Consider the following 12241-nt stretch of genomic DNA (forward strand, 5'->3'; position numbering starts at 1 on the left):
GCGCCTCGCGCCGGTGTTCACTTTGATCCGTCACGCAGACCGAGCGACGGTGAGGAGGAGGGCGGCAACAGTACCCACGCAACGGTGCTTCAGCGAAGAGTGGAATGTCACGCATACTTGTATGACCCAGGCCAAACACAACGAACTGCCTATTTAATCCAGGCTTCTACAATTAATTCGGTATACTTCACATTCCCACCTCAAAAATTTCACAACTTCGGCTGAGGAATGACAATTGCGAAGAAGTTTAAAAGATTGACACCTAAAAGGTAATTTTTCCGGTGCCAGGAACGACTTCAAACGAAGCCCATCCGATGCATGTAAACCGCGACCAATGTGCATTACGTCTCAATATAGGGATCTTTAAAAAAAAGAAACGAATGTGTTGAGGCATGTGGGCGGCGCGTCATCGAGATGCACATGTCACATTTTTTTTATGCAGCACACCTTAACATTTTACAACGGGCTTTCAACCTATTCTTTGAGCGTACAGGTACGCTTGCCTTTTAATTTCTGTTCATATCGGATGACCAAGGTTAAGTACGTACTGTACGGAAGTGGGCTTCGGCTCGCGAGTACGACCTCACCTGTAGCAGGAGGTGTAGGATCGGTGGGAAAGCGAACCCGGCCAATGTGCCAAGCGTGAAGTAGATGCCGTTGCCTGAGCCTCGGTATCGCTTGAAGTACTTGCCGATGATCACGTCTTTAGTAGGCATCCCCAACCCGTTGCCGATACCTGTAACGGCGAGAGATTGAGACCCCGTGAACAAAATTTTGTCACATGGGACGTCTGGGCGTACACACGACGTATACGCGAAGCGCGTTGAAAGCGGTATGCTAAGGCTACACCTTGAGAGAACATCAATGCAGTTTGAAGGCACGGACGGAACGCGAAATAACAAAAAAAAGTCATTGAGAATTGTTGGGCAGGTTGGCTATGAGGCATAGTTAACGGAATATTCGCGGTAATAAAAAATCGCGGTATCACCTGTAAGGCGAAGCATCGATTGTGATAGCCAATTAGTGGACTGCTATACGAAATAAGCAGACATGAACACATCTGGCTCGATGACCGCGGAAATTCGCTGACAAAAGTCTGGCGAGGAAACGGGGCAGCAGCAGCGAGCGAAGCGACATTCGTGCTGTCTTTCGGTATAACGAAAAGCGAGCGCTGAGAACACGCAGCACCCTCAAAAAGCTACGAGCCGCCGACGCACCTAGACTCTGCGCCCAACACAGATCGCTCTCAATATACGGCCTGACAACCGCGCGTGGCCGCCACATGCGCAGTTGCAGCCGGAGTAGAACGTCGCCTCCTTCCCTCCTGGAAGGAGGGAAGGAGGCGACGTTGGGTGCCTCGCACAAGGGCGGAAGACGGTGCGCTTCCTGCCCGCTTTTGTCTCTTTCGTTCTTTCGTGCGGGAGAGGTAAACCGCGATCGTCGGCTTCCCTTGTACGCCGTTACTCGCACATACAGCGTATAGGGCGCGCGGCGACGATTTTATCGCCGTTGGACTTCATACGGGACCTCTTAGGATGGCGTTAGGGGTCTACTAAGCCCATCGACTGCTACATCAGGTTGCAAGAATGAAGGAAAAATCGTTTATTGCTTAGTTACACGGCTCCAGTTACGGAAGGTCACTCCACACAGGAGCAAGGTAAATGTCCGAGTTCGCATCAGGACTCTCTGCACTACTGCTCGAAAAGTCTCCGCTTTTAATACCGTCGTCTTCCCTAGGTGAGTCGACTAGGGAATCTGAAGACTGTCCAGCAGCGAATCACAATCGTCAGATCCGGTGCGATACCACACCCATGCTCGCAACACTCCGCAGTAACTCCGCCTCCGAAGCCCGATGGTTCGGCAAATGCGGCAGCATAGCAACCTGCGAACCAAACTTCGCCGTCGTTGTTTGGTAGGATTGGATGGGACTCCCCCTTCATCCTTAGTCCAGGCGTTTAGGTAATAGTTGGGTTGGTGGCCTTTTGTGGACCCGTCAAGAATCGGTGTCCACGCTGCGTTGACCTCGGAATAGGTGCTAATGGAAGGGTGGTGGTTTGCCTCGTGGCAAACGTCTGATTAACTGCGAATGCCAGGCCGCCGTTGTTGTTCGTTAGCATTAGACAGGGACCTCCCTTTCATCCTTAGCTTAGGCTGCCAGGTAATGGTGGGGTGCTGACCTTTTTTGAGACCCGTGAAGAGTAGGTGTCCACACTGCGTTGACGTCTGGATAGGCGCTGATGGATGGGCGGGTGTTTGCCTCGCGACAAACGTCCAATTAACGCCTTTGTGGTGTTGAGAGGTAACAAACCTCGCGGGGACTACGACGGTGACGGCGATGCCGACGGCATAATGCGCCTGGAGCGCCCATATAATTGCTATCGCAATAAAACAGATGTGAAGAAGGACAGGCGAGACGCTATAAATATCATACGAACATCTGAATAAGACGTTTGCCTTAAAAACAAAAGGAGAAAAGGCTGACAAAGAGGCCATAATAAATATATTGTTTAGCGAATGAATGAATCAGACAGTAATTACGGAGACGCATGGCCTAGATGGAGAAGGCGAGAGTAATCAAGAAATTGGAAGAAGGAGGTTATATAGAGGCACCGACGGCGTAGTTCCTAGTCATGGATAGAATAATACTCTCTGTAGTAATGCAGGAGGCCTAATCCCACCTTCGTGGCTTCTTGGTCTCGGGCAACCCAGACATCCTAAGACATGACTAGCAGGACTTCCATAGGTGCGTACACTGCTCTATGATTCAGAGTGTGTACTATCGCGCTCAATCAGAGCTGGCGTGGCCAAGCGTGCTCCCAGGTTGGATAGTGGCGCCAATCTGTGCAGTGTTCCCGACTTAATGGGAGAGATTCTTCGAGCACAACCCCTTGTCTCGCCTTCTCCCAGAGTTTCATGTGCCAACTCTTGGTCTGACGAAAGCGGTCAGGACAGCCGGTGGCCACTTCTTGTGCGGGAAATTATCGTAGATAAGAAAAAGCAAGTTCTCGGCGACGTTTCTGCTGCGATTACACGCCGAAAGAGCGAAAGGGATAATTATACATCGAGCAATAATGAAGATATCTATGCGACGGTGCATCGAGGGGCGAAGTCAAGCTTTCAACTCTGAAATAATGGCAGTTGTCAGATTCAGATGCATAATGACGCACAGCTCCCACAAAAGGGAGCCATCGGTCAGTTGTAACCATTTTGGCGGAACAAATACTTCCTGAAACCTGGGTAGGGAACACAGTGAAAATTGGCGCTACTATCCAACCTGGGAGAGGGCTTGACCATGCGCTCACGCGTTCTAGTTCATACCGAAGGCGATAGTAGCGATTTGGTGACATTATGGAGCATATTTCTTCTAACTTAATAAATCATCTACGATATATAAAAAAAATGTATTCTGTTAATGCGCGATTGGAGAATTCATGCAGACTCGCAGTATGCGTAGATAAAAGCGCGTGGGTGATTTAATTAAATTTTTCTCGTTGATATGAATAAGTTAATCTTCCTAATAGAATGTACTTCGCTGGTTACGCATAACCGTGCCGGCACTTTCTAGCAGTCATCCATGCCAACTCTCTTAAACAATGAAATCAAGTATCAACTCGTCTGGTCGGGATTAATCATAGCCAAAGGTAAAATGGACGCCAACCTCAAACATAAATAAGATAACAAGGCGTTTCGGTACCCATACGGGAGCATTGTTCAAGTTTGTTAACAAGGCTCCCCTACGGGTACCAAAACGTCTTGTTATGAATGTCTGTAGTCGGTGATCATATTACCTTAGAGTCTTGAGTAATGTGTTATATGATCGACTAGAGGGACTCCCCGATCACACTATTTTCCTTTTTACCCGGCGGAAACAGTTGCTCATGACGCTTATAGATACGCAAGAGAGACGTAGAAGGGATAACCATGAGATACTCCCAGTAGCGAATTGCATAGAGAAACAGGAAGGGGTTTCTATATTTCGGAATCCAAGGTGCACTGCAGAAAAAGGGGGATTGTTTTGTGAACCAGGTACAGAAGCGAGGAGCTATCTACATCATCCTAGGCAGCAACTGAGGCCCCGAAAACTGGACTCGTCTACTGACGATCGGTGGCAACGTTTTAAAAAGCGGATACGCGTGAAGTCTATAGATGCGGGCAAGGTCAATTAGCAAAATGTCGGAGCTGTTTCTGGCGTCAGCAAGGTTCGGCGTGCTCGTCTGTGGGACATAAACTTATAGACCGCATATCCGGTGACAACGTGTTCCTTCAACAGAACCGAACTTATCTGTGCCAGGCTCGGCGTAGGTATGTTAGTAAACATAGCTACTGGTGCAAACGTTTCGACAAACTGCTTGCACCAGTCTGCGTCGACAATATTCGGTGTAAACGTTTACCAGGCAAGGACTTCTCAACGACATACCTGGTGAGAACTCCTCTACGCAAGGCTCGGTGTAAGTATTACGACAGTCGTTCGATCAAAACGCACAAGGTTTTGCGTTTTGATCGAGCGGATGTCGTCTTACAAATGAACTGCTTCGTTCTTCAGCAGCAGAAACGTTGCCACATCACCTGCGGCGTTGGCTCCGTAGCTGTATGGCGTTCTGTTGATGAACACGACGTCGTGGGTTCGATTTTCATCCGTATTTTGATCAGGGGAAATATAAAGACGCTCGTGCTCAGAGGTAAGAGATCAAAATTAATCCTGAACCTTCCACTACACGACGTTTTTCATGATCACCGCGTGTGTTGATTTGGGCCATGTTACCTTGAATAAAAACATGTTTAGCACTTCACTGCTCCTTCACCTTTGTTGGTTTTAGGCTTCTGCCCTACTGCGACGAACGTATAGTGACTGTGCTTGCTCGTCTTGGAAAGTGAAACGCTTACCACTGCAGATTCCAAGCAGCAGGAAGACGGCCGTCATGTCCCCAGCGAAGGCGCAGCCTATGGCGCTCACGGCAGTCACCAGGCTTCCCGCAAAAGCCAACGCCATCAGCGGTACATACTTCGTGAGGATGCCGACGACAGGACCTGCAGAATCACGCAAACCATGCGACACGCATTCAATTCCATTCAGCCGTTTTATGTTTTCGAGGCCAGGCATACCGTGACCCCTGAGGTCGCTTGCCACAATTAGAGACCGTGCTCATGCTCTTCTAGATCTCGGAGCTGCCATTATATCCATGGTGCGAGGATGATGCCCTCCTTTCTCTCTTGTTCTCCCCCTCCGTCTTTTGGCGAGAAATGGTGGTTGCTGTGATGTAGCTGTCTAACTATTAACAGAAACCCATTTAAAAAGCCATGGAGCATCAGTGAAAACATAATGTCTGCTACACAGTCTGAAGCTAAGCTTGAACTACCAAGACCTCGAGAACAATTGGATATGCCCCATGAGGGCGTCGCCATCGATAATTGAAAGCAGTAGAAAGCTGCAGTGTTGAAAAGCCGCTCATAGGCGACATTGTGGGATATACAGGCGTCTCAGGAGCTCATTGTATTTAATGTGCAGCTGTAAGAATATTACAGATAGGTCAAACAAAGCAATGTACATGAAAACATGAACTCAGTCGAACGGAAGGAAATGTGGGCCATGCCATGACCACTTGACAAAGGCGCTGGGCTCTTCACGTGCACACTCAACAATTATTTGAAAAGCAGCAGCTTTAAATGTTTTGCGAGTGTATAAAACTGCATAGCCATAGCAAATTATAGCACCCATAGCATATAGCACCCATCTGTTGATAGAATAGTGAATTAAATTGCACTGGTTCTTCCATTTAATTTACTTTCTTTGATTTAGCCAGTTAGTATCTGCCACAATGAGTGTGCTCATCGTTGGCCAATCCTCCAGAATGGGTTTGTCGCCCTAGGATTCTTGCATAAAACCTGAACATATAATGTCATCTCACAGATATATCTAAAGCACACCCACGTGTTAATAGAATGATCAATTCTATTTCACTGATTCTTCCAGTTACTTTATTTTCTTTTGTTTAGCCATTCAGTATCTGTCACTCTGGATGTATTCGTTGTTGGCCAGTCCTCCAATATGGGTAGGCCCGAAATGTTGTCTAATGCATCTTACTTTCCGGTGCGTACAACAATCATCACCATTCTTTTCTGAACAGGCATCACACATCTCCTTCGTGCTTGTGACGTAACTGCGTGTACGTTTCGCACTGTGCGTCCGCCTGATTTCGCGCCTGCATTTCGGCATAGCAACTGTGTACGATGTAGTGCATAAGATTAAAGAATGAATAAGAGTAAAGTAGGGCCCTTTGTAGTTGATGAACATTAACATTCCATGAGATTACACGTTGCACGGGATGAAAGTGAACAAAACTGTACACATCGCCGTTAGGTATGAAGCATATAATCAACAGTTTTACTAAAACTTCATTGCACATAGACTCCAACACGTGCATTAGATCTGCATTCTTTGTGTCTCTTTTTCTTTTTTGTACTAATAGCATGTGCATTACCAAACGACAGTTTTACCACATGCACCAACACTATAAAGAGTGCTTTTTTTTTAGCTGCACCAAACCTTTAAAACTTGTGCAACTATCACAGTTCTAATCCTTGATCTAATTTACTCGATGACACGTCCATTACTCCTACAAGAAATGAAAATGCCTAAGTGCATAATTAGCCGAACTACGCAAATTATCTCTCTAAGTAAGTATATTACGGCACATATTACAATCTACCAATTGAGCTAGTGATTATGCAAGTCATATCTACTTTGAATCACTTCTTAGAATGAAAAATGTTTAATGATAAATCATGATTCATAGGGCTAGAAAACCCACCGCGAGAAAACAACTATATACAATGAAGTAAAATTTATCTGCCACATAAACGAAGCGCACAGCTGGAACACTGAACAGAAATGTCCAGTAACGTTGCAACGAAATACAGCACAACAAATATCATGCATTGAACGCACTGAAGCAGATCTTTAGGCGCTACAAACTCGTTTTTCACCATATTTCTCCCCAAACGTTTTTTTCCCACTTCTGCGCGGTGTTAAAGTGACATTATAGGCTAACATTACACAAGTTTAGACTTTTGAAGTATTTTGTTATGCTGAATAGGACCGGAGAGGGCATTAAGCGAGTTGAGTAGAGCTACAGAGGAAATGAAGTCGGCAACATAAAATGCAAGAAGTCGGCTACAGAGAAGTTATGAAGTCGGCAATACAAGCAGCTAAGTGCAGAACAGGAAGTGAATGGAACAAAATATGACCAGATCTTGCATTGAGCGAGTTGCGTCGCGCTACAGGGAAATTATGAAGTGGGCATCTGAATATTGAAGAAGTCGGCTACAGAGAAGTTATGAAGTCACCAACAGAAGCAGCTGAGTGCAGCGAAGGAACTGAAGGGAAAAAAATATGACCAGATCTTGAATCGAGTGAGTTGCGTTGAGCTACAGGGAAATGACGAAGTCGGCAACCAAAACGTAAAGTCGCCTACACGAAGTGAGGAATAAGTCGGCAACAGAAGCTGCCGCGGGAGGAATGTGGAGCTACAATACGTCAATAAGAAGTTGAATGAAGACATTTAACTAAAACCAAAGAAAGATTACCTCACCACTGATTCCCATGTATGCGTAGGATGCGCCGATTATTGTGATCTTTAAATCCGTAAGCATTTCTACGTCTACTCAACGACGAAGCCTGTCATCACGTATGAAGGACCACAATAGAGAAAATAATCTATAAAACAGTGTTTCTATGAAGCCTTTGTTGAAATGTTTGGTGATGATGGAATAAATGCCATCTCTAGAACCACACATCATGAAAATTACGAGTTTGTGAAAATTTAATGCTGAATGCGCCACATCTCCGTTGCGTTTCGGCGGTCGCGGGATGTGCTTTCCGTTGGGGCGTTCCTTCACCCAAGCTTCACCGTCCAAAATGCTACCAATCTATGAGGGCTCAAGCACTTCATGTCACGCAACACAGACAGATAAGCAGTCAATGACTTGATAAGCATGATAAGGAGTCTTGAGAGGTTATATGGGCCTCATCACGGTTGATATAGTGGCTCGACGCGGATGAATAAGGTGCTAAAGAGCGATAAGGACTTGCGCTGGTCGGATGAATTCTGATAATGCCAATAAGCACTGATAATGGTTGACAAGGCTCAGATTAAGTCCGATAAGGTTGGCAAGGTTTGTATCGCTTCCGATAAGGTTGCTAAGCAAAAGTATAGAAAGTTCGGCGAGTTGGTAGGTCTGCTTTTAGTCTTCCTGTCTACTTCTAGTCTCTGTCCGTGTCACTTCGCGCTACCATCCAAGGTTGATAAGCACTAGTAATGGTTGATAAGGAGCGTGTCGATTGCGTTAAGTTTGATACCGACCGATAAAGGTTGATAAAGGCTGGATCCAGCCTGATAAAGTTGAGACCAACCGGTAAGGGTTGGTAAGGGTCAGATCTAATCTAATGAGGTTGATAACGACTGATAAGGATTGATAGGCTTTATACTTGCCTGATCAAGTTTCCTAAGATTGATAATGACACCGGGTTGCATGGAGATGAGCAAGTGGTACAATTCTTACGCATACTCGGACAACTCCCTGAGAAGTTTCTGCGTCATTTTTTTTTATGCCTCATCACTAATGCGTCAATTATCGTACGTCAATAATTTTAAAGTTTTCACGTGTTCGGGCCCTTGTTGCACAGCAGAAGTTATCTGAGCTTGCTATGTTGAGTGTTTTTCTAATGTAACGAAGTCCGTCGTTAACGCGAGTAGATGCCGCCAACAATAAACGCATATTACGTCACGGTGAGCAAGTGCCTAAACTACGAACGACATCGCCTCCATTCCTTTACTTCTACGTCTTTTCGGGCTTGAGAGCTCTTCCTACGGTAGCAGGGGTCATTTTGCTATCATAAAAGCGTTAATTAAGTGCCAGCGAAAACTCCACCAAGGTATTTTTTTAATATGCTCCATAGCGTTCATTAAGCTAAATAATTAAACGGTGCAGATGTTGATCCAGTACACCTCGAAACTGCTCTGCTTACCAGCGTAGCCAGAAAAATATTACGTGGTGCCTAACAAGCTTGAATCAAAATTTAAAGAGATCCTTTTCACGTCCCTTCCACTAATAAGCATTGATGGCGCTTGCGTGATTATTCCATGACAAACTTGCCAGCTCTGCTCCTGCTTTGGCACACGCGTGGCACCACGCCACTGCTCATCGCTTCCCTATGTTTCGACCATGGTGTAAGATATATAGTATGTAATCTACACCGTGGTCTCAACTCTTGAGATACGCGACGCAAGTCCAATAATGAACGCCGCATGAGAAGTTCACCACCGTTGCAGCTGCTCTGGCCCCCTTGCGTGGATGGGGCTATTATTAGGGCGTCGTTCCCTCATATGGAACGCTTCGCCACTCACTCTGCTTTTCTAACACGCATTTTGACGTCCTTATACTATCGGTCTGGGACACTTGTGAGGCTTTCCTTCAACATAAGTACCCCGATGGAAATGGGTTGAAATGGTGGCGCTTCAAGCTGGTTTAGCCTGGCAGTATGAATAGCAGAAATACGTCAGCCCCCTTCCTGGGCCAAGAAAAATATTTCAAGAGGACCACTAGAGCTAACACAACAACGGCATACAACAGCACGACGATGACACTGACGGATGACAATAATAGCGATGTAACAATGACAGTCGACAACGGCACGACGAGGTCGACGATGGCTCGGTGATAACAACAGCGTCGTGGACTCGCGGGACTGAATCCTAACTGAGAACAAATGGCGGTATTTTTAAAACGAATGTAGCTTTCTTTGCTGCTTTCGCTTGTTTTCGTGGTCAGTCGGTAGGTCGGTCGGTTCATCTGTTTATTCCTTCGCTCGCTCTATTCGCTTACATTGAAAGTAATTCTCGAGCAGTTCTGCACAAATCTTTATAACGGATTCATTCATTCATTCATTCATTCATTCATTCATACTGTTTGACCTGAGGGGGACCGTTACAGGGCGGAAGGTACGAAAATTCATCAGGCAAAAATTTATTTAAAAATTTTAGTGACGCAGCTCAAAATATACAAGAATGACATACGTACGTATACTAATGCAGTGAAAAATGCATCGTATACAAAAGCAAGGGGAAAGCATGGGCAGCATCAGGACACTGTGGAAAGATTAAATATAAAATAAATTTTTATGTAGTCACAATGTTATGCACAGAAAAGTAGTGTTATATTTTCTTATATGAGGTAAGCGAAGAACATATCTGATTGTAGACTTAGGTAACATATTCCATTCTCCGATAACAGAGGGAATTAATTGAACCTAAAACAGTCATTACGTGGGGCGAGGGGTGGTATATACATGCTGTGGCGATGTCTGCAACGGGTAGTGCTTAACGCCTGCTTCACCTCCGCCACAAGCCGGCCCGGTATTGCACTATCTTCGGGATCGGCTCACGTATGGGTCGGGCTTAACACCTGCTTCACCTCTGCCAATGATCAGCTCGGTATTGCACTATCTTCGGGATCGACTCACGTATGGGGAGTGCGTAACGCCTGCTTCACCTCCACCACGGGTCGGCTCGGTATTGCGCTATCTTCGGAATCGGCTCACGTATGGTGAGTGCTTAACGCCTGCTTCCCTTCCGCCACGGGTCGACCCGGTATTGCACTATCTTCGGGATCGGCTCACGTATGGGTCGAGCTTAACGCCTGCTTCACCTCCGCCAAGGGTCGACTCGGTATTGCACTATCTTCGAGATCAGCTCACGTATGGGAGTGCTTAACGCCTGCTTCACCTCCACCACGGGTTGGCCCGGTGTTGCACTATCTTCGGCATCGGCTCAGGTATGGGTCGGGCTTAACGCGTGCTTCACCTCCGCCAAGAGTCGGCTCGGTGTTGCACTATTTTCGGGATCGGCACACATTTGAAAAATTGTTGTTCTACGCGTCGTTTGTTCCTGGAGACGATCCGCCAGATCACAGCCATATACAGCTTCGTTACAATATGCAGATTACATCGCACATCAGATGCAAACAATACTCTGAGCTATTTGTTTTTCTGTACACATTTGAGCCTAGTGTCGTCAATCACTAGCCATAATCCAGTCGTTTTTTTCTTCTGTTTATAGACATAAATACTGTTTCTTGCTGGGCTTAAATCATTCGCCAATCTTCGCGCCAATTAAGAATTTTTCGAAGGTTTTTGTATAAGTTAACTTTACCATGTTGAGTCTCAATTGTGCTATAAACAACAAACAACCTAATCGGGACACTGACATAATTTGGTAGATCGTTCATAAATAATAAAAATAAGATAGGGCCCAGTACACTCCCATGAGGAAGTCCAGATTTTACAGCAACCAATCTAGACTTCTCATGTTTTATTTGAACAAACTGCTGCCGAGAAGTAAGACTCAAACCACGTTGAAAGCAAACTCTTTTGAAACGTTTTATCAATTTTAAATATTAATTTTGCATGGGACACTTTGTCGAATGCTTGTGCGAAATCCATAAATACCACGTCAGTATGACGACGCGAATTTATTGCGTTGGAAAGATCATGGACAAATTCAGTTACTTGAGTTGACGTTGCTAAGCCTTGGCAGATTCCATGCTGATGTGGAAACAATATGTAATGCCTATCGAGATAGACGAACAGATGTTTGGTAACAATGTGTTCGAGTAACTTTGAGCATGTGCTGATGAGCGACATAGCTAGGACGGTAATTGGACACATCAGAAGGAGAACTACTTTTGTGGGCAGGTGTGATTTAGCACGCTTCCATGCGGTTGGAAATAATCCAATGCGTAGGGACCACTAGAACATTTTAGTAAGGAAATGGGATCGCTATTCTTTCTATCTGTACAGAAATTCGTTGGATATACCATCAGAACCAGGGCTTCTTTTATGTTTAAATTAAGTAAGAGATTAGGAACGCCTGCCTCTGTAATTTTTTACATTGCCAACTGGATGTCGAGATGATGAAGCGGGAAAATCAGGCAGAATACCACTCTCATTCGTGAAAGCCGAAGCTAAAAGGGTAATAAAATCATCAACAGGTTGTTGAGCAAATTCCTCATATATTTGGTACGAACATGCCGAAGTGTTTATATAGCACCAGAACTTGAAAGGGTCTTCATTCAATAATTTCTTTAATGTCACATTGTAAAATTTATTTTTGGATTCCTTGATCAATAGTTTTAGCTCTTGTCGCATTGGTGTAATACAGATTTACGTACATTACATTCTTCCTAT

The 12241-nt window shown here is 45.3% G+C and overlaps 1 protein-coding gene across 3 annotated transcripts in view; it reads right to left on the bottom strand.

The window, feature by feature from the left end:
* LOC129387459 (uncharacterized) overlaps positions 1 to 12241 on the bottom strand; it is a 39422-nt gene that overhangs the window by 9294 nt on the left and 17887 nt on the right. For all 3 annotated transcript variants that reach the window (XM_055076385.2, XM_055076384.2, XM_055076387.2), the window contains 2 exons: positions 4885 to 5028; positions 588 to 736 (listed from right to left, as the gene is read on the bottom strand). In XM_055076385.2, the coding sequence (XP_054932360.1) occupies positions 588 to 736; positions 4885 to 5028 (293 nt within the window). The remainder of the gene's footprint in view (positions 1 to 587; positions 737 to 4884; positions 5029 to 12241) is intronic.

Source organism: Dermacentor andersoni, chromosome 3 (genome assembly GCF_023375885.2).
Source record: "Dermacentor andersoni chromosome 3, qqDerAnde1_hic_scaffold, whole genome shotgun sequence".
Classification (NCBI taxonomy): domain Eukaryota; kingdom Metazoa; phylum Arthropoda; class Arachnida; order Ixodida; family Ixodidae; genus Dermacentor; species Dermacentor andersoni.